Raw genomic sequence first — 23,807 nt, forward strand, 5'->3', positions numbered from 1 at the left:
TTTGGAAATATTCTTTTGTAGCTGGAAGATTGTGGATTTCTTAGAGGAGGTATCTTTAAAAGCTACCCGAAGAGATGAGACTAAGAACATGTAATACTGTGTGTCAAAAGGAATGATTTGCTGGAATTGGCAATGTCAGTTTCAGTTACACAGGGAAACCACCCATGAATATCACATCAGAAAATCTTAATTTTTTTTGCAGCTTTCATCGCCAGAGATCAGGTGATCCCCAGCACTGTTTTCACAGCAAATCCTGCAAAGCAGTCTTTCAGCCATGCTGCTTTCTGCAATTATTATCTTTTAGGGGGGAAAAAAATCTTGGCTGATTGCTAAGCAACTGACAGTTAAACTCATTAGCATTTTAAACTTGAATTTTGTACATGCTTTTACTCACCATTTATCAGCCATCTCATTGGCAATTACAATAGTTGAACATCATTCTTTCATCCTTTGCATTCTGAAGTCCTTGCATCCATACTATATCAAGTTATTTTTAACTTTATCTGTGTGGATTTTTAGTGAACATGTATGAACTTCTGAAATGTACCTTTACAAGATTGGTTCATAAATGTACCAGTTGTTAAAAGGTTTGATTTCCCTTGTATGACTCTTCCCTTCAAAAGAGTCATGTGTAAAGTTTAATTTCTTCCATTTTTTTCCAATAAATTGTGGCCTTTTAACTCACCTCTACATTTTCTGCTCAATTATCTCCATTTACAATTTTACTTATCTAATTTCAATGGCGAGGCGATTTTTTGAATTTAAATTCATAAACTTCTGCACCCAGTGCAAATTGCCTTGTGTAATTTCCAAATAAATGCATCTTCATTTCTTTTATAGCGTTAACTACCATGTTCAGAACAGATCATTAAAAACTTCAAAGAGACATTTACTCTTAAACTGTTGAATCAGTGAAAAGCAATGAGTAACATTTGCAATTTTTTTTCCTCCACAGTAGCACTTGTCTTAAAGTTTGAAAAGTATGAGAAAACATTTACCAAATTTAATTATAGAGTAGAAGGTATTCCTCACGTTTCCCCAATTTAAACACGCAATTTTTATTTGTCAGGGAAACAATGAATAACTAAGCAGAGGAGAGCTCAGTCATCAATCCTCATCCCACAGGGTAACCTTCTGTGATTTAGTGCATGTTAATTCAATTCATTGAAACAATGTGCACATTTGACGTACTTTAATCTTTTGATCGTACAGATGACATTTGATGTTCAAAACTCAAATAATTAGCATTTAGTCATTAGTCAATATTTTTGAGGCAATAAAGCGGGCCAAATGGAAGGATCATTTTAAATGCTTCCAAAGATGCATCGACTTTACTTCATGCTCCTCAACATTGTAAGCAAAGCTTTGAATATTAATTTTGTTTTGTTTGAGTGCAACAAGGAAGACGTGCAAAATCCGGTCATCTTTCGAGGGCAGTTGGAGTTATGAATATCAGCATCTTATGGCCTGAATACACCTGAGATTGTCTGATCTTGGAAACTAAGCAGGTTCAGGATTGGTTAGCACTTGGAGGGGAGGAGGAACACTAGGTACTGTAGGTTTCAATGAGGGGTACTGGACAAAGTGGCAACTCTGTCTGCCTTACAGTTGACAAAAGTTAAAGAATTTCATGCATGCTACATTCTAAATGTAGTATTATGTGTCAATAACCTTTACCTTTACAAGTCTTCAGTCGTGTTCTTCGTCACCATTTTGATATATGTTCAATTTTTGGTGAGAAGTAAATTAAAAAATGCAAATTAAAGAGCAAAAAGTAGCTTCTGGAGGATTTCAGAAGGTCAGGCAGAATCTGGACCCATGACATTAACCGTCCCTCTGTCTCCACCGGTGCTGCTTGATGATCGATTTCCTCCAGCAATTTGTTATTTTTTTGCTCCAGATTACAGCATCTGCAGTTTCTCGTATCACCATTTAATGTGATAATACAAGGATTATGTTAAGGTATTCAGTTTCTGGTCATTACCATGTACATTTCTGTAGTCGTCAGAGATCTGCCCTTACAGAGTTTCCCAGTTTTGAAAAACAAAGCACTAACAATGTGCAGGCTTGGATTCAGATATTTGAGATCTGGAAAAAAAGTGAAATGAGAACCTTCACTATCCTGAAGCATAAGCAAAACACTTCCAGAAAGCATGTGTACAGAGAGAAGTCAACCTAAATGCTTCCACTGGCATACAATTTTGTGATCAGGCTTTCACACAAAGTGGCTCACACTTTTTGATGAGTGAGGTAACTTGTGGAGAAGCTAAAGCTGGAAGAGTGAAAATTTGGGTGGGGTCAGTCCAAGATTCCCAGCACAGAAAAAAGTCCTGTGGCACACCATATCCGTGCCTACAATCAAGTAACAATGATTGTATTTAATCTTGTGACCCATTTCACAATAGAAGAGCAGAAAGGTGATGCTCAATTCTCAATCAACACTGATATATTAACTGAGAATAAGTACTCTCATCTTGATCCACATTGTCAGCAGGGCCTCAAATAAAGCCTTCCAAAAATCCAAATGCACAACATGCACTGATTAACCTTACCAATTCTCCAAGTCACATTCTCAAAGAATTGCACCAGATTTAATATGGATTTCCATGCATGCTGTCTCTGCTCAATACCATTATCCTTTTCAAGGTGTACAATTAATTCATCCAGTGTAATGGAGTTATGTCACGATGACTGAGCTTGCAAATTCACTTTCAGATTCATCACAACACTCAGTGAGAGAGATTATCAGTCTTAATATTATCATCCAGCATGGAACTGTATGCTCTTGTATTTTATAAGGGCACACAGGCAGAAGCCAGAGGCTGTCTAACCTGGAAGCACATAAGCAATCCTACAGAAACCTTATGTCTGTATCACAGTCGTTCTAGTTCTGCCAACATCAAGCAACAATTCAGATTTGTTCATGAACATGTGGGATGGCATCAAGAAGAGTACTTGATTTATTGCCTTACATCTTGTTGTCAAGGCAGGTCATTGAGGCATCACGAAAATGTCTCAAATTGACAGTAACACTTCATCTCAATCGGTCGTTTGCATGTGGTGTACAAATCAATCTTGTAAACAAGTTTCTATAATCCTCGTGAATTCTGATATAAAAGATATACATTGCTGCTTTAAGCCATATAGTAATAAAAACAAAATTCAAGAAACTGTAAACCGATCAAGTCTTGGAAAGAGAATGAAGAGTTATTTTCAGTTAACCCATTCCTTGCCAGACAAGGGACAGAGTGAAAAGCCAGTTTTAAGTCGCAAAGGTGGAGAAGCAGAAATTGGATCAAACAGTGAGAACCTTGTGAACATGGCACAGCCAGAGTTGCCATGCCCATGTTGTGAAGGTCACGCAGTCATGGGATTGACGGGAGTGTTGAACTGGAAAAAAAATGGAACTACAGCAATGATGTGAGGGCAGTTAGGGTGAAAACATACACAAAGTGAAAAGATGTTAAATGCAGGGCAAAGTACACGTTCAGCAGGTCAAGCAGCCAATATCACAGATGGATGAGTGAGCAGAAATGCCCAGTTACCAAAGGTTTTAGAATTCTGTCGTCTTGCAGGCAGCAACATGCCCATAAAGGAAGACAAGGTGCTGATCTTCAAGCTTACGCTGGTCATTATTATAGTAATGGAGGCCAGAAACAAATTAGAGTGGGAGTGGGCCAGGGAATAAAGGTAAAAAGCAACAGGATGCTCAGAATCACCCCACCTGGAGCTCAAAGTCATCACCCAATCTGCCTGCAAAGGTCACTTTCATCTTCTATCCAAGATCCACAAGCAGGATTGGCCTGGAAGATCCAATGGTGCAACCTATTCTTGTCCTATTGAACTAATTTCCTCCAGTCTTCATGCCAATTTTTTTTTTTAACCCTGATTTGGAGCATTCTTCACCCACATCCACAGCCCTCTGATACCCTCCTCAAAATGATAGTCCTGAATCATTTGATCCCAAAGAACTCTTCTTTATCAAGGAAGAGTTCTTTGGGATCTCCACCTTTCAGCTACTCTATTGAAGCCATAGCCTGTTCCCCTTGACCAACATTCATTCACCTCCCTAATCTCATCCTTGCATGTGGTGCAAAGTTTATTTCTGCTTTCTCCAGATTAAGTTAGTGTGGTTCTGGCTATGATTGCCTTTTTATGGGATAAATGGCACAGTATTTGTTTCAACTCTAATTACTTTGCCAACTCTTACTCCAGCATGCTGATTACTACATTTGGGCTTCTTCATACATTCAAATATCTCATTTGTTTCCATGCCAATTTCGATGCTCATATTATCCATCTTGATATTTTTCTTTCCTATCTGAATCAGTTCATATCATCGTGGGGGACACACCAGTCATGACCATCCACTGCAAGCCCATTGACTGCCACAGCTATCCAAATATTACCTCCCACTCCACCTCTTCCAAGCCCTTCATCCCATTCTTCCAGCTCGTCCTCTTCCATTGCATTTGCTGTGATGAGACTTTCTGCAAAGTTGTGACTGAAATATTGTTCTGCCTGATCAGTGGCTTCTCATCTGCCCTTGACTGTATCTTTATCCATTTCCCATGAGCCAGAAACCACTATCAACATATGTTGCAAAATTTAGAGAACGATGAACAAGGCCATCAACATTCCTTTGTACCCTATCGTTTATTGTACATGTCCTACTCGAATCTGAGAATAAAGCATCTCATACTTATCAAGATTAAATTCCATCTACCCAACTGAACACTGCCCAACTTTCCATCTGATAGATGCTCTGCTGGAGCTTCACACAGCCTTTCTCACTATCTACATTACCAATGACCACACCATCCACAAATGTACTAGTCCTCATTGAACACTGTCAAAATGCACCTTACTTCTGCTAAGTGATTTGCATATCAAATAACAGCAGAGGTCCTTCCCCAGAACCATCTAATTTGGGGTTTTCTATATTCAAGCAGGCATGCATTCTAAAAATGTTTTCTGCTGGATTTCTAAAGGCAGTTTCACTGCATGCTTTCTTCCAAATCACTACAGAGCTGAATCCTACAGGGGCTTTTGTACATGTCCACACATATTTCCAGGAAACCAATCCATAAGCTGGAAAATCAAAATGGCAGCAGTTTGGGCCTCAAGCTATCCATGGAAATTAATGATAGCAAAATTCCACAAGTGTCATCATAATGTCAACTCAATGTCTAAGCTCTCCTCTAAATTCATACAAAAACAGCCTATGATGTGCTAGAATATACCAACTCTTTTCCTTCTAGATCAACAGGTCCATCTTAACTGCTTCATTGAACTGTGGTCCATTAATGCCTCATGAACAGAGAATGAAACTTGCATACACCACTGAAAAATTCGAGAAGAGATAACATACGGTACAATTGCTTCATGAATTGCTTTTCAATAAAGAGCATTAAAGTGTGGGACACACAGACTTACATCAGAAAGTTTGCTTTATATAGTCAAAATCAATGACGACAGAATATGCTTTGTTGAGCTTCACCTGTAACTAACTACAAAAAACCACTTTGCAGTTTAAATCTTCAAACAAGTGTCAAAAAAAGCCACAATGTGTTTTTCAAATAATGTAATACAGGCCGCACTTACAGTAAACTCGTCAGCTAAAATTGCAAGAGAATCTCTCCCCATTTAAATTCATTGAAAATGTTTTCCAGTCATCACATGCACAGAAAGAGCAATAAATGAAGAGTGTCAAATCCAATGTCTATAACAAATTAATAATTCAGCAAAGCTGGTCAACAATGAGACATGGTCTACAGTAGCTTGTGCACTGCTGGAATTCATTATGGAGGGAAATCCCAAGACATCCATTATTATCAGATGAATACACTCCAGTTACAGCATCTCATGCTATAATTTGAGATTAGTGCTGTCCAAATCCTGAATCCAATAACTCTAATATTGATCTGGAAACATACCATTAGAGCAGCAATATCATTCATCACTTAAAAATGCCATTTGCAAAGATTAATTACCAAATATGGCATGATTTCTAATCAAGAATTGCATTGCTCACCTGTGCTTATAATACAAGCAAAAACAATTAGCAATAAAGCAGAAAACTTCCAAATTTAGTACACTTAATGTTTATTTGGAGGGCACCTCTGGATATGCTGCTCACAAAAGATACACATGGAACCGTTTAATGTGACAATAGATAATCAGTAAAAATGGATTCTCATTCTCAATAGCTCATGTTTCCATTTCAAATGCTGAATATTTATCATTGCTTCACCCAAGGAATAACCCACAGAAAATAGCTTCCAAAGATGTACCTTAATAAAAAAGGTACAACAGCACCAAATAAGCATAGAAATATAATCCATGCTATTGAGGGAATCTTCAAATAACTCCAATGTCAATTAGCATTAATTGATGATCCATCAAATACAGTGGCCACACACTGTAATAAGGTGAGGAAAGCTTCAGCAAGAAATTCCTCTTTCATATTAATGAAGGAACGCATCCCGAATGCTACTCAGAACTACATCCAAACTCTATCCAATGAGGCAACATCATGCAAGTTCTTCAATCAATTTAGTACAACAGAAGGACCTGCAGTAAAAACACAAAGCTGGAGAAACTGAACAGGTCAAGCAGTGTTCTTTAAAAAACAAAGGTAAAAATACATAACCGGCATTTTGGGGTATGGAAAAATGTCAGCAGGCTTCCAAACAAAAGGGTTGGGGGGAGGTGAGGTGATAGAAGGATCTGCATCCCTTTTCGATGTTAGTCACGTTGGAGGGTTTTTTCTTTAGGATCCCAGTGGGAAAATGTGGACCATCTTCTAATTAAAAGATCTTTCCACAATCGAAACATCAATCACAATCAGAAGTGGTCAGATGTCAGAGAAGTTTTTTTTAAATAGTTGTTCATGTGACATACACACACTTCCGGCTGCCTTTAACATGGAAAAGAAACCATAATAGTGTGTGTATGTACCAGAAAAATCAATGCACATCATCAAGTTTTCACCAATTGAAAAGCATTCCAGATTGGACATGCGGATTGCAATCACGCAAATTGTCTCGCTGCCCTGGATAATTCTTCTATTTTACCTGTGATCACTTGACCACGAGGTGATGAAGTCTTCCCTCTCCAGCTGCCATGCAGTAGGTAGGATGCAAGTTAAAACACAGAGCTGAAGACTACCATTCAAGGACAGAAAATTGCAACTGTGGACATTTGCAGAAATAGGGAAATTGGTGAACATTTTCAAGTCGATGTGATGTCACCCAGGCGTGTGCTGCTTCCCTCACTGCCAAATTGTCACTTCCAAATATGGATTGGACATCGAGGGAGAGGGCCTTCTTCTACCTGCACACCTGCCCGCTCTCTCTCCCCCGCCCCACCAGTTTCTTTCCTCATGCTGGCCACTAGGAGGAGTGCAATACCAACAGCTCCAAACTCCCTGTTAACTAAGCATCACCTGCACGTTCCATCTTTGTCGGAGCACTCGGTAGGGGCGTGTGTCAAGCACGTCCACTCATCAATGGGACACACACCATCCCTCTGGATAACTTCGACTGACACGCATAACATGCAACAGATTTTCAATGAGACTGAAACAATTCGACCAGAAATAACACTCCAGATTTTTGTTGTTGTTGCAGGACCATTTTAGGTCCATGATGAAATGTTACTGTTGTCTTTTCATGCAGCTTCTATTCGAATCTGAATGAGAAGCCAGGCGAAAATGTGGGGTGGGTTCAATTCAAATGCAGAAAGTGAGCCCTTTAACTCTGTTGCAGACATTTACAAAAATTGCATTCTTAAAATGACCAAATTGCACCTTCTGAAATATGGATTCTAAAAGCTTTAATTTCTTTTTTTTTTTAAATGTCAGTCAAAGGAGGGAGTATATTTCACGTTTTCTTTCAACTTCACCAAAACTGGACAAGGCCAACATTGAGCACTCTTCAGTATTTTATTTGTTAATAAACAAGATACAATAATACAAAGCTTGACACTGGGACTGGGAAGGAAAACCTGCTGACTCACTACTTCATTTCAGATCTGATAAGGTATTCAACACATGACTTCAGATTGTGCTGCTCTTCTGCAAGATTGCAACCAGCCCTTGGACGCGGTTGTTAAATTATTAGCCAAGGTTAAGACACTGCAGGATTAAAATAAAATGAAGCCAATACCTTCTGTCACATAGTTCTGGTCTCGGAGAAAGCTGTTGTTGATTTTCCGTGCATCAATGTCCTCACCCATTGACAGCAGGACTGTTCAGCATACCGATCCGCAGTGGACTAAAAGAAGGAGAGGTCGTCACTACAGCAGGCATCCATACTCCCACTGCCTAGTAGAGGTGCAGGAGGAGGAAGGCCAAGGGTGTGGGGCACAGCATGATGTGATTTAGTCGGTGCAGCTTTACAAAAGGGAGGGGGGGAGCTAGAGCAAAAAGGAGATGGAGAGAAACGGGAAGAGGAAAAATAGCTGCCAGAGTGACAGTACCCCCCCCCCCCAAAAAAAAAGCAAAAGGTGGTCGATTGTCGAGGGGGCGTTTCACAGTACCGTATCACTTCTGCAGTGAAAAGAGCCAGTCAGGACAAAATCCTGGGCAGAACCTGCTCGAGTGCTGCTGCGGAGTCTGAACGCAATTGCCGAGCTTGTCAGAAGTGACCTGCTGCCTGTGGGGACTCGGTGGAGTGCTGGCGGCGGCGATCGCATGTGCCTGCTGCATCAGAGCAAGCCCCTCCCAAGCATGCTGCCAGCATCCAACCGTGCTCGTCCGCATTTCTGGCAGATGAAACATGCTGGCAATGCAGGTGACTGAAGGAAGGCACTGCACGCCGATTTGGTGGGACAACAAAATTCGAGGATGGTGATTGCAAAAGGCCATGTCACAGGTTGGCCAGCCCTGGAAATTTTAATCCAGCTCTGACAAGTATACAAACGCACACAGAAGAGGGGGGGTGTGGGGGAATCATGATGGGAAAACGTGGAGAAAGGGAAACATAAAAGGGCAAGCAAGGAGAAATGCAGAAGGGCAGCACAATTGGGTGGACAGGGCTCCCATAATCAACCCATTGAGATCAACAGCACTGGAATTTTGTCAGCAAATCCTTGATGCCATTTGCCGTATCCATTCTTCTTTCGAAAGCAGATGGTGAAATGGTTAAAAAGTTTGACCCACTTGGGACCAAGTTATAGTATTTAATGTCCAAGTCTAGAATTGATAAAATAAACTATCAAGAAAGGTGGCATAAAGATTATCAGAACTATTTTATCCATCCACAGGTAACTATCATTTCACATAAGAATACAAATAGAAGCTAAACCATCTGGCCTGTGGAGCCTGCTCCTCCTTTCATGGCTGACCTGCAAGAAACAGCTCCACCTAACCGCCTTTTCCTCCGAATTCCCAACGGTACCAAAAAATCCAACTGCTTAAACCTAATGAGGTAGCTGCCACTCCTTGCTTCGGCAGAGAATTGCACAGATCAAGTAGTTCCTCTTCACCTCTGAATTCATTCTATTCAAATCTCCAGGCTATGTCCCCTAGTTCTCATCTCACCCTCCTGGTGGAAACAACTTTCCTGCCTCCAGCTTTCCACCTCTCATAATTTTGTACGTTCCGACAAGATGCTTTGTCATTCTGAATTCCAGAGTGCAGTGCCAGGCAACTCAATATCTCCTCAATGGCAAAATCCCTCATCCCTGGTGTCAACCTAGTGACCCCTCTCTGCTCCTCTCCAAAGCCAGCACATCTTTTCTCAAGAGATCAGAGCTGCATGCAGTAATCCAGATTCTGCCTCATCAATTCCCTGTACAGTTGCAGCAGAAGCACTCTGATCTTGGAATTCCATTTGCTTTCTTAATCACCTGTTGCACTTGAAAACTTGTGATCCGTGCACAAGCACTTCCGAGTCCCTTTGTACAACAGTCTTTTACCTTTTTTAAAAAAAATTAATCGTCTATTTTTCCTTCCAAAGTGAATGACTACTCATTTACCAACATTGTACTCCACCTGCCGCATCATTGTCCACTCACTTGACCAGTCTTATTTTTCTCTGCAGACTCTCCCCATGCTCTATGCAATCTACTTTTCTGTTCAGTTTATGCCATCAGTAAACCTAGATACGGTGCTCTGCATTGTTCCAAATTATTAGTGTACAAGTGAACAGTTGCAGGCTCAGCATCAACTCTGCAGCATTCTGCACCACTGTTTGCCAACGAGTAAAACACATTTATCCCAACTCTCTCCTTTCTATTGGTTAACACCCAGTAATCCTTTATTCATGCTTGTACTCTGTATCCAACTCCATGAATCCTTATCTCATCGATAAATATTTTATCTGACACGTAATTGAATGCTTCTAGAAATCTGAGTGTACAACATACACCCATCCTCTCCATCGACTACACTCATGATTTCCTCAAAGAACTCCAGTAAATTTGTCAAATATAATCTATCCCTCCCAAATTCATGTTTCATTTGCCTGATGGAACAACTGCTATCCAGATGTCTCTATTTCTTCCTTTATGTCAACTTCAAACAAGTTCACCAACCACAGATGTTAAGCTAACTGGTCTGTACTTATCTGCTATTTGCCTACATGCTTTTACCAAAGTTTTTTAATCCTTTAACTTTCTTTTTTTTTAAATTACTAATTACTGAAAGGCTCCATTTCTGGCATCAACAGAATGATAGCTCAAACAAAAAGAATTACTCCAAATATTGAATGGTACTGGAATTCTTGCTTTACAAAGTGATAAAGCAATGTAGTCATAATTTATTGCAAGAGAAAAAAAAAAATCAGAATTTATTGTCATGAGCATGTCACAAAATATGTTGTTTTGCAGAACCATTTCAGTGAAAATATTGCTATAAATTACATTTCAGAAATAAATAGTACAAGAAAATAGGAGAAAGTGAGGTCATGCCTGTGGTTCATTGTCCATTCAAATCTGATGGCAGAGGGGAAGAAGCAGTGTTTATGCCACTGGTGCAAATCTTCAGCTCAAGCACATCTTTCCTCACGATAGCAGTGAAGTGTGCATGGCCCGGGTAATGGGGGTCCCTTGAGAATAGAGAAGACCCCACCTCAATAGAGTGAAGACTAGTGCCTGTGATGTTCCTGGCCTAGTTAACAACGCTCAAGGATTTTTTTCCCCTGTCCTACATAACAGATAGTAATGCAACCAGACAGAATGCTCTCCATGAGACACATTTAGAAATTTGATAGACTTTGGTGACATACCAAATCTCTTCAAACTCCTCACAAAGTATTGTCGCTGGCAAGCTTTCTTCATGATTGCATCAACACGGAGGTCCCAGGACAGATCCTTAGAGATGTGGACACCCAGGAATGTGAAGTTCTTGACCTTCTCCACTGCTGGACCCTTGATCTGGACTGGTTTGTGTTCTCCTGATTTCCTCCTAAAGTCCACAATCAGCTCATCGGTTTTGCTAACATTAAGTGCTGTTGTGACATCACTCAACTTAGCTGATCCAGTTTGTATCAAATCTGTCTATCACCTTAATCACCAAATTCATGCTTCACAAAGTTATAATCTTAACTATATTAATTGAATTGGAAAATTAGTTTTTATTACACCTTTGACACCTCTATATTTAAATGCACAGAATAAAAAGAATACTGGCCGTCAAAATGGAAGTTGTAGATTCAAATGCAACATTACATGGGCTGGAAATATATGCATCAGAAACAAAACAATGGTATTTTACATGATTGAATTTTGTGATTATGTATAAGCAAATACATTATCCTTGAGTTAAGTCTGATCAGAGATATATTTAGATAATTGGCAAGAAAATCAGTATATAAATTTTTGTTTTAAATCAGTGGCTAGCACAATGCTATTACAGGGCCAGCTTTAAGGAGTTTGTACATTCTCTCCTTGTTAGCATGGGTTTCTTCCTTGTGCTCTGGTTTCCTCCTACATTCCAAAGACTTGTGTGGTCACAAGTGGCTAGAGAGGTCTGTTACAATCTTCAAATTATATTTTGAAAGAACCAATCGAATATACATTCCATTACACAAGGTGATGGGAATAATACAATAGCATATTTCCCCTTTGAAAAAAATAGCAAGGTACAATAAAGTAAATGGAAGTGAGACTTGGTATTTCTTGAAGAGATGGTACCGGCAAAAATGAGCCAAATGGCCCCTGATAAAGATGCTGATTCTATGAAGAGATTTCAATTTGGAAAGCTATTCAGTTTTTCCTCCAGAAAACAAACAGCAGCCATTTGGGAAATGAAAACAAATATTTAAAAATAAAAGCTGTGTATTTCATGGAAAAAGTAATTTTCTGACGATTTGACAAGGATCTTTCAAGATCAACAGGTTGGTGCCTTCAGGGAAATCCAAGTCATTCCAGAAAGTAATTTTCTCCAAAGGCTTGTGAAAGCAACATCACAGCTTCATGTTCAATAGGGCCAGAATGGTAACAAGTGAGCTCAAAGCCAAACGTTCAGAACTATAATCAGTCATAAATGAAAAGGATATTTTTCAAAAAAAATTATAATTCATTTTGTATACATTACTTTCCAATTCAGACAAAAATGATAGACTCTCTTCCAGACTCATGTCCACTCATTCAACTTGTTCCATGACCTCAAACCAGGCAAAATAACTCAAGTTATGTGTAGATAAACAGGAAAGTTTGTGAACTCTCTGAATGTAGTACAATGTGCTAGAGAACTCAGCAGGTTACACAGCGTCCACATGAAGCTATGGTATATAACCATTTTGGGCCTGAGCCCTTCAACATGAGCAGAAAGTAGGCATGTGGCTGAATAAAAAGGTCTCCCATCAGTGATTAGAAGTTTTCATGGACATTATTCAACCAAGAGAGAGAAATCACATACAGCAATTACTTGTGTCTGAGCTTTTACCAGTTCTGCTGCAAGCAGTTTTTGCCTGCAAGAGGGAAAGTTTAGTGCCTTCACTTGAGTCCTTTCAACACTGAAGATGCTACATCGTGAACAGGAACAGCAGTTTTGGATAAAACCCTCCTCCTAAACCTCAGGGAACAGACAAAAACCAGCACTCCTCCAGCTCACTGAGAACAAAAAGACTTGCATGCTTTTATTGTGCCAGCATTGAGTGCACAAATTTACCGAAATAATTTTTGAGCAGCATTCAGCCACATCATCAAAGACTGAATGAACTCTCCCAAACCAATGTTGGGGAGAACACTTAACTGGAAGTGCTATAAACTGTGTGAAATCCACTTCAATAGTAAATTATTATTCTCTTGCATCAGAGTCACACTGGCCTGGATTTCACCAAACAGCCACCACATAGATTTCTCAATTCCTTGCACTTGCTTGGCTGAATACATTTAGCCAAATCCAACAGCATGTGAAATCTGTCAGTAGGTTCCAGATTTGGAAACAAATTACCCCAGGCCTTACATCCTCATCCTGACCAGGATAAATGTTGGTCATTTGCAATTCAACAGGCAAAACAGCTTTTTGGACCATCATATTCATAGAGTCATACAGTACAAAACAGGCCCTTCAGCTCAACCTTTTCATGCCCACCCATTGGTATTCTAGGCAAGACTGATTATGCAATGTTCCCTCTTATTTATAGTAGTCAGTTTGAGCAAAAAATTTGTTGTGTAAATTTTTTCCTGTGACAAAATTATGTGCACACTGAATGCCTGTGCAAATGTAAACTTGAAATTTTTCCAGATAATTTTGGCACATCCTATCTCTCATGGATAGCCTCCATAAATCTTCGTCCGCGAAGCCAAGCCAAAGAAAAAAAAATAATAAAACACTATTGGCATGTTTTCATATTATCCAAGTATAATTGCATTCTACGAAGTCACATATTTATTTAAGTTTTTATTCTATACTTTGAACTACATCATTTGAGGTAACTAACCTTTTGTGCGCAAATCAACTTCCTTTGTGTGTTGGTTGCAAAACATGGGCACATGTGCACAGCTAAGAGCGAACAGTGCCCATATGGCTGCATTTCAGAGAGCATTTATCTCTCAATGCAAAAACAGGTGCTGGAGGAACTCAAGTCTCGCAGTTTCCATAGGAGGCAAATCTATATATAAACATGTGTCAGGCTGGAGCCCTTCAGTCATGGAAATTTATGAATGCAAAAACTCAGATGACTTATGTCCTAAGCTCGCCAATCCCCCTTCTGAATCATTAAGCCGCTTCCAATGTAACTGCACCATTGACTTCTCTGTTGATGCACTGAATTTACACTGGATTCTGAGCAAGTATTGGATCTAGTCAGCTTCCAAAAAATGTTTTAACATCTGCTTGTGCAACAAATTCCACATGTCATAACTGTACCTTGCAAAGATTAGAAGTGCTGACCATTTGCCAGTGGGTTTATTTTGGCATAATTGAAAGCAAAATGTTCAGTTCTCAAATTATTTGAGATCACAAAATGCAGCTTCTGGGAAATAGAAGCTGGAATAAAAACATTATCGACCTTGCTCAAAGAGCATCCCAGTGAATATTCAAAGATATTAGAACATCCAACCTGCTTCATGTCTCAACGGGGTTTAGTATCCTTATCTAGGAAGGTAATAGCCTCAGATTGGCAACTTTAAGGAATCCTCAAACAAAACAGAAGGAAGCTGGAAGCCAAATGCCCTAAAAATTTTCAATCCTGAGTAGAGTTCCAAAATAAAAAAAAACACTTCCTGGTTTCCATCAATTTATCTTGGACTGGTTTACCAGTACAATTTCAACAACAATAAAAAAAATTCAAGATAAAATGCACAGAATTTTTTTTACATGCATTTTAAAATCAATTGTTTAAAAATATACACAATTTTAAAGGAAAATATGGAGTATGTAAATTTAGCCAATTCATCAAAAAATTAAACACTATCTTCACATCATTTGCAACCAAGATTAATTTTTATTCAATGCAAAGGCATTAGTAGTTTTTAAAATGCTTTGAAACCTAAATTAGTTGTTAGTTCTGTCTCATTCTTAACCCACCCCCATTATTTTCAGTGGTTTAACATTAGGTTGTATAAACTTAATACTACAAACAATTTTTTTTATTTCAGTTGTATTCAAAAGTGCATTATTTGCCACTTTTATACAGAATATTTCCTAATCCAAGTTTTTTTTTTAAAAAAAGACACTCCGTAAACAAACTCAACGCGGCTTCTGCAGATCTCGGCTACTTCTCACAACTTATTTCCCAAGCAACAGAGGGATCATACAGAGGGGTAGTTTAATGTGCTTTAGTTTCTTTGAGGAGCAGCTGTACGTCTCAGTCACTGAAATTTGACAGGATTATTGACCTCCTCATATGATGTTTCTTTTATTACAATAAAGAAATTTGGTTTTTTTTAAACACTAAATTTATTAACTAAGCAAATAGTCCCCAAGGACAGAACACACATGCCAGACTTCATGTGGAGGATTCCATCTTGAATCTAACCAAGAAGCAAATGCATTCCCAAGATACTACACACTCCATCTCTGACTCCTCCTGGTGGTAGCACTATCACTACATCCCATTTTCTTGAGATCTTTAATCAAATATGACACATTAATACAGTATTCTTTCAATTTAACGTTCAACATAAACTTTTCAGTGTGCAGTTCTTTTATTTTTATAGATTCAATCTGTCAGGTGGTTTGACAACTCGTGGATCTTCTTAACACAGGTGCTTGTGTTGGCTCTGCTGGTCCACTACTGTCTAGCAAGGGTGGTGTGCCCTCTGTTTCCGTGCAGGCTGAATCCTCTGCATTTATCTCTACCTGCAGTATCTCTGGCATTTTCACCAGGCTCCTTCAATTCCTTCTCACTGTTCTGACAGTGTAGGATCTTGGATTTACTTTTCCTAGAACAGTATCCTTTTTTGTTTCAAGTGTTAGAATCTCCGGTTCTCACTGTCATGTTGTGCCAGTGGCCCTAAGCTTCTCTCTGACATGTTATAGTTTGCCCTTTGACTCCCTTGGAGATGCTTTTGTTTCCATTCAACATCTCAGTTCTTGTTTGGATCTGCAGAGTAGGGAAGAGTGGTGAGTAATCTACGTCCCATCAGAAGCTCAACATGTTCAAGTAGTTAAGCTCTGTAACTCAATAGAGCTCGGTACGGGTCTGAGCCACTGCCTAGTGCTTTCTTGAGCAACTGTTAAATGATATGAACTCCTTTCTCTATTTTGCCATTTGACTGTGGATGCAGAGGACTTGAATAAGCATACTCTTCTGCAAAGTTCTTGAATTCTCTACAGCTCTAGCATGGTCCATTGTCACTGTAGACAATTTGAGGAATTCAGCATCTTGCAAAGATCAATTTCCTATATTGGATCACACAAGCAGCAGACACGCAAGGCAGCAGTGCCATCTCAGGATAGTTTGATAGATTATCAATAATCAGCAAGTAATTCTTTCCATCCATATGGAACAGATCAGTCCCAACTTTCTGTCATGGTTCCACTGGCAAGTCATTTATGATCATGGGTTCCTTTGTCTGCTTTGTGTGATGTTTCAAACAGGTCTCACAGCTTGAAACCATCCTGTCAATGTCAGCCTTTATCCCTGGCCAATAAACAGCAGTTCTGGCCCTCCTCTTGCATTCTTCCATTCCAGGATGCCCCTCATACACCCTTTTCAGCATCTCTTTTCTCAGTGACTGAGGAATGACAATTCTGCTCTGAGCAGAAGCCCATCAACAACAGCTCAGCTTTGATATTGTAATATGGCTGACATTCACCTCTGGACCATCCTTCATTCAGATTCTTGATGACCTTCTGTAGAACTCTGTCCTTTTCTGTTTCAGCTGCGATCTGCTTGGATTTCATGTCAGATACGGAAGAGATTCAGTGATCAGATTCACATCTCTGTAGAACTCTCACTGTGTGCTTCACTCTGCATCATTGCCCTGGATAATGCATCAACAAGCACAAGAAGTTTCCCTGGTGTGTACACCAATTCAAAATCATAACATTGTAGCTTCATCATCAGTCTTTAGATTTGCAGTGACATTTCACTGAGAATTATATTAATTATTGCTATTAATGCCTTGCAGTCCATCTCTGCCACAAACAAATTTCTTGGGTCCATAGACCAGACCTAGACACCCTCTATCAGTACATATTGACATTCAGATGTTGTCATCATCCTTGATGTGTATGCAACTGGCCTCCAATCTTCTCCCACATCCTGAAGTAGTACAGCACCTCTTCCATCTTTTGAAGCACCCTTGGATCTTTTTGTCTATTGAGATGAGTCAAAGAATGTCACAAGTACTGGTTCTGAAGTTAGAATGGTCTTTAGTCATCCCCATTCTTCCTCGTGGTTGTCTGTCCACTTGAATTCACGTTTGTCCTGTAACATCTTGCTTAGGTACATTGTTTTGGAAGATAAGTTTGGTGTGAATTTACCAATGAAACTGATCATTCCCAGCACTCTCAATATGTTTTTTTGTCAGTGGGTCTGAGCATCTCTAAAATAGCTTTAAACCTTGTTTTTGTCTGGCTCCACATCTGCCTCTGACAGTTTATCCCCCAGAAAGGTGATTTCCTTCACAACAAACTGACATTTTTCTCTGTTTAATGTTAATCCATATTCTGGATGTGTTGTAGAACTTTGATGAGCCTCTCATTGTGTTGTTTTTGTGGGGATCCCCATAGGATCATGTCATCCATGTACACACGTACCCCATTTATGCCTTCGATGATGTGCTCCATTGTCCTGTGGAACACGACCAGAGCGGAGGAAATTTCTAAAGGCATCCTCAGACAGGAGTATCAGCCAAATGGTGTTTTAGACACAGTACTTTGTGCCATCATTACCCAGTTTTATTTCCTACAAGCACTGGGATACAAACAATTTAGTGAAAAACTTTCCACCAGCCATCTCACTTGTAATTCCATCCCTGGTTGGAATCTGATTATATTGGCATTGAAGTCTTTTAGGTCTTTTTGACACACACTTTTGAATTCACCAATTCTGTGGGCTCCTCCACTTTCTTTATGACCCATAGTGCCGTCACTCAGTCAAGTTCCTGCTTGAGCTTTTAGTGGTTCTGGAACCCACCTCAGGGCATGCACTACTGGCTGTGAGTCCTCTTTTAACAGTGAATGGTAGAACTCCAAACCCCTTGAAGATGTCTGGAAATAGATCCAGTATTTCCTCTATGCTGTTCTGTGCACACCCTCTTGACTAGTTTTAAGTTTTCACATGCTTTGTCACCAAGCAGTGAATAAAGTCCACCTGGGACTATCGTGAACCTGAGGTGGCGCTCTTTATCTTTAATCTCAGTTGTACATGGACTTTTCGTGTTGATCCTCTGTCCATTGTATGCTTTAAGCAGCACAGGATTTGCATGGATGTATGGCTTTACCTTCATTGCCCTGATGTCACATTCAGATCAAAATTACCTTTGCCTCACTTGAAAGGAATATTTGTTCTATTTGCATGCAATAACACAGTCCATTTATCCTGCTCGATATTGATCACTTCCTGCACCACCATGCCCATGATAAGTGCATCACTGAGAGCAGTTTCTTCTATAGTGTGTACAATGTCTATGGTGTGCACAATTTCACTTCTGTTCAGTTTCCCCTTTGGAGAAACAATGCTCTGCATAGTGATTCTGCCCTTTGCTCTTGTTACAAACTTTTCATAAGCTGGACATTGCTTTGGCGCATGCTTAGTGCCATATCATTTACAAATGAATGTCTCTCCATCTTTTTTGTTGGTTCTTGTATCTCATTTTTTGTGTTCAGACACTATGGCTATGACAATCCCTTCATTTTAATCAGCTTTTACCACCATCACCGAATTTTGTTTTTGCGTGCTGCAGAACTAATTTACTGGCATGGTACATCTTCACAGCACCAACTAAGGTAAGCTCTGTCTCTCACAGTAACCTCACTCTCATTTTCTTATCATCAATTCCAAACACAATTTGATCACAGATCATTGCATCTTGTAGTGATCCAAAATTGCATGTTCCTGCTTTCAAGTCAGTTAAGAAAGTATCAAAGCTCTCTCCCTGCAGCTGTGCATGTGAGCAAAACACATACCTCTCACAAGGTTACATTTTTATTTGGTGAACAGTGTTCATCAAACATCTTCATAATCTTGTTGAATTTTCTCTGGTCTTCTGTCTCGGCAAAAACAGATGTGTTGAAAACCTCTAGTGCTCGAGGTCCCGCCACAGTAAGTAGTGGTGCAATCTTCTATATATCTGGTTAACTATAGATTCCACTCACTTGCAGGAACAGCATAAAGCTTTGTTTAAGAAGCCTCCACTCATGGTCAACATTTCCAGTCCATTTTACTGCATTAGGAGTTTTTAAACTCTCATTTTCTCTGCTGATATTGACCATTACGCACTATGCACATTGTGGGTTTCTTTTTTCTTTCACTCATGTACACAGCAGAAATTGATAATTTCTTCCACTCCAGATATCATGTGATGCTTCTTTTATTACAATAAAGAAACTTGGGTTCTTTTTAAAACACTAGATTAACTAAGTAAACAGCCTGAAGGACAGAACTTACGCATGGCAGACCTCATATGGAGCCACCCATCTTGAATCTACCCAAGATGCATGAGCATTCCCAAGAAATGACTCACTGTGTCTGTCTCCGCCTGGTGGTAGCACTCTATCACTACACCTATGAGTACCAGCAGCCATTGACATCTCTTTCAGGATTACTATTCATAACCCAGACTTTCAGATCACCAGGAAAGTTTGCCATGCTGAGTATTTGGCTGGTTCCAGATAGCTCAATTTCCTTGATTTTTGAGGCACAAAACTAAACAGCCCAGCATTTCACCACAGGGAAGCTCATTCATCGCACTAATTACTGAACATCATAATAAGAGCCACATGTAGTAGATACACATGGAAAATGCCACACTTGGGGGGGCGTGGCAAGATGGCGTAGAGTCTAGATGTGTGATCTCGACCGCTCTGGCTGGACTTTTAAGTACCCGTTTTTAACTCTTTGTTTTCAAGTTTAAACTTTTTAAATTTTAGTTTAAAGTATTAAGGAACTGTTTTGGCCCTTAATGGTAAAAAGATTAAACCTCAAGTGCAGAAGTTACATTTTCGAAGTGTTGAAGATTTGGGGCCTAAACAATTTGATACAGCTTCAGGTTTAACTTCTTTAGTGCCTAAACCACAAAGATTGCCTGTGGAAGCTGAAAAAAAATGTCTACTACTCACCAAGAGAAGGACAGCGCTGGAATTACCCGTTCTCAGGAGGAAGTTGCGTGTTCCCACGGTGGATCCCAATTCTAGCAGCCTGCCAACTTCAACTGGAGGGAGCACGCAGGAAGACTACTCCATTGCCTGAAACGCTTCAGGAAGTACTCCAACCTGAATATCTCGATCTCTTCCGTGAGTTTTTGAAACAGCGAGCTGCGGGGGGAGACAAGCAGCGACCCCCTGAGGAAGTAGGGGTGCCGTCGCTGGGAGTCCAGACCCGCAGTAAAACTTTTAAAATGCCTTTTGTTGAGTTGCAGCAGGAGCTGCAGTTACCTGGTTCTGCCACTACATCAGAGAAAGCAGGGCTGAGCTTTTCTGATTTACAGTGTATGCAATTAAATCCAGTCATTCAACCTCTAATGAATGAGATGGTTCAAATGAATGCTAGTATAAGTTCAGAATTGAATACAGTTAAAGCACGTGTGGAAGCATCTTGTGAAGATTTTTTTAAATTTCAGTCTGCTTTTTTGGAATGTAAACAGCAAGTGGCTTCTAATACATAAAAAGTGTTGAAGGTTGAAAAATCTGTTATAGAATTACGAGAACGTGAGAAGGAGTTAGAGAGGAAAATAGACTACTTGGAGAATCAAAGCAGAAGGAATAATGTGAAAATTGTTGGCTTGCCAGAAGGTATGGAAGAACAAGATCCACTTCGTTTTTTTAAAGACTGGATCTCACAAGTACTAGGGCAAGATTTTTTTTCTAGAGGATTGGTATTGGAAAGAGCTCATAGATCTTTAAGAAGAACACCTTTATCTGGTCAACCACCGAGACCTGTGATAATTCGATGTTTGAATTATTTGGACAGAGAGACAATACTTCGTCTAACAGTGCAAAATGCGAGACAACGACAAACTTCGTTATTGATTCAGAATAGCAGAGTTTTTTTTTTAATCCCGATTTGAGACAAGAGGTCATTCAGCATCGATGTCGATTTAATCCAGTTAAAGAAGTTTTGTGGCGTAAAGGCTATAAGTCTACTTTCAGTTATCCGGCAGTGTGGAAGGTGTTTTATGGAGACTTACAATCTCAGTTTTTCGAGAATGATCGTGAAGCAATGATTTTTGCTGATTCATTGCCAGATGTAAGAGGACAAAGACGTAGTCCACCTTCGTCTCCTAAAGAAAAATCTGGTTGTTCTGGAAATTGAAGAAATGGCAGAAATGGGAATGGAAAGAGTCCAACTTCTCTTGAAATGGGGTCTCCGAGTTTGGAGTCTCTTCGAGGAATAGAAGAATTTTCTTATTCTTATTTTATTTTTTATGTTTTTATGATATTTTGATGTTATTCTTTGTTTGGCTGGGGAGGGAGAGATTTGCTCTAAGTTCTATTAGTCATCAGCCACTGGTGGGTGATCCACACCAAAATTTTGTTTAGGGATTACTACCTTTTGGTAGTTTTTTTGGTGTTTTTTTTTCTTCCTTTTCTTTTTTTTTAAATTATTTTTTTTATTTTCATCTTTTGAAGTCTTTAATTTGTGATTTTTTTTCTCCTATTGGAGGGCCTATTTACATTGATTTGAGTTTTTATATAAAGATATTATTAGTTCTTAGTAATAATAGTAGATATGTCGAAGTTGAGGTTTGCTACTTTTAATGTTCGAGGTTTAAACAGTCCGATTAAGAATAAGCGTATTTTGGCGTATATTAAGAAAATGAAAATTGATATTGCTTTTTTACAAGAAACACATCTGAATGTCAAAGAAAGTATGAAATTGAAGAGGGACTGGGTAGGGCATGTATATTCTTCTTCATTTAATTCCAGGGCTAAAGGTGAAGCAATTTTGATACATAAGAATTTATCTTTTGAATTACAATCAATGGAGGAAAAGGCAGGATGTATTCTTAAATTAAATTGTAAGATTTTTCGTGAATTTTGGACTTTACTTAATATTTATGCCCCAAATGTAGATGATGAAATATTTATTTCGGATGCATTTTTATATCTGGGTCAGGCTAATGACAATGTTTTAGTTGGTGGTGATTTTAATTGTGTTTTGGAACCTTTATTAGATAAATCTCAGAAGAAAGTTAAGAAATCTAAAATGGCAGTTCAGGTTCAAGCATTGATGAAAGATCTCAATTTAGTGGATATTTGGAGACGTCTTAATCCGACAGAGAAGGATTTCTCCTTTTATTCAACTTGACATGAATCATTTTCAAGGATTGACTTTTTTTTAAGTATCAGCACATTTACAAGGGAAAATACAACAAGCTGAATACAAAAGTAGGGTGATTTCAGATCATTCTTTGTTATACTTTACATATGCAACCTTGGAGAAAATTCAAGTGGCCCATCGTTGGAGGTTTAATACAATGTTATTAAAAAATACGGAATTTATTGATTTTTTTGAAAAACAAATTAATTTCTTTTTGAAAGAAAATTCTAATTCTAATTCTGTTCAAAGTAAGTGTACTATGGGATGCTATGAAAGCTTATTTGAGAGGACAAATAATTAGTTATACTTCGAAAATAAAAAAGAATCGATTAAATCAGTCTTGAGTTAGAGAAACGGATTGATGAGTTAGAAAAGGAATTTCAGAAAGATGCTACAGAAGATCAGAAAATAGAATTATCTAGGTTGAAATTGGAATATTCTTTGGCTTGGCTTCGCGGACGAAGATTTATGGAGGGGGTAAATGTCCACGTCAGCTGCAGGCTCGTTGGTGGCTGACAAGTCCGATGCGGGACAGGCAGACACGGTTGCAGGTGAAAATTGGTTGGTTGGGGTTGGGTGTTGGGTTTTTCCTCCTTTGCCTTTTGTCAGTGAGGTGGGCTCTGCGGTCTTCTTCAAAGGAGGTTGCTGCCCGCCAAACTGTGAGGCGCCAAGCTGCACGGTTTGAGGCGATATCAGCCCACTGGCGGTGGTCAATGTGGCAGGCACCAAGAGATTTCTTGAGGCAGTCCTTGTACCTTTTCTTTGGTGCACCTCTGTCACGGTGGCCAGTGGAGAGCTCGCCATATAACATGATCTTGGGAAGGCGATGGTCCTCCATTCTGGAGATGTGACCCACCCAGCGCAGCTGGATCTTCAGCAGCGTGGACTCGATGCTGTCGACCTCTGCCATCTCGAGTACTTCGACGTTAGGGATGAAAGCGCTCCAATGAATGTTGAGGATGGAGCAGAGACAACGCTGGTGGAAGCGTTCTAGGAGCCGTAGGTGATGCCGGTAGAGGACCCATGATTCGGAGCCGAACAGGAGTGTGGGTATGACAACGGCTCTGTATACGCTTATCTTTGTGAGGTTTTTCAGTTGGTTGTTTTTCCAGACTCTTTTGTGTAGTCTTCCAAAGGCGCTATTTGCCTTGGCGAGTCTGTTGTCTATCTCGTTGTCAATCCTTGCATCTGATGAAATGGTGCAGCCGAGATAGGTAAACTAGTTGACCGTTTTGAGTTTTGTATGCCCGATGGAGATGTGGGGGGGCTGGTAGTCATGGTGGGGAGCTGGCTGATGGAGGACCTCAGTTTTCTTCAGGCTGACTTCCAGGCCAAACATTTTGGCAGTTTCCGCAAAACAGGACGTCAAGCGCTGAAGAGCTGGCTCTGAATGGGCAACTAAAGCGGCATCGTCTGCAAAGAGTA

At 39.6% G+C, this 23,807-nt stretch overlaps 1 protein-coding gene across 6 annotated transcripts in view; it reads right to left on the reverse strand.

The window, feature by feature from the left end:
* LOC138757891 (serine/threonine-protein phosphatase 2A 55 kDa regulatory subunit B gamma isoform) overlaps positions 1-23,807 on the reverse strand; it is a 351,812-nt gene that overhangs the window by 225,249 nt on the left and 102,756 nt on the right. Inside the window, exons 1-2 of one of the 6 annotated variants that reach the window (XM_069925970.1) lie at positions 8,542-8,658; positions 8,169-8,276 (exon numbers count right to left, since the gene is read on the reverse strand). The exons of the other annotated variants lie outside the window; for them this stretch is intronic. Of the exons in view, the coding sequence (XP_069782071.1) occupies positions 8,169-8,238 (70 nt within the window). The 5' untranslated portion in view covers positions 8,239-8,276; positions 8,542-8,658. Of the gene's footprint in view, positions 1-8,168; positions 8,277-8,541; positions 8,659-23,807 lie in introns of those variants that run through there. 6 annotated transcript variants of the gene reach the window in all.

Source organism: Narcine bancroftii, chromosome 3 (genome assembly GCF_036971445.1).
Source record: "Narcine bancroftii isolate sNarBan1 chromosome 3, sNarBan1.hap1, whole genome shotgun sequence".
NCBI classification, from domain to species: Eukaryota; Metazoa; Chordata; class Chondrichthyes; order Torpediniformes; family Narcinidae; genus Narcine; species Narcine bancroftii.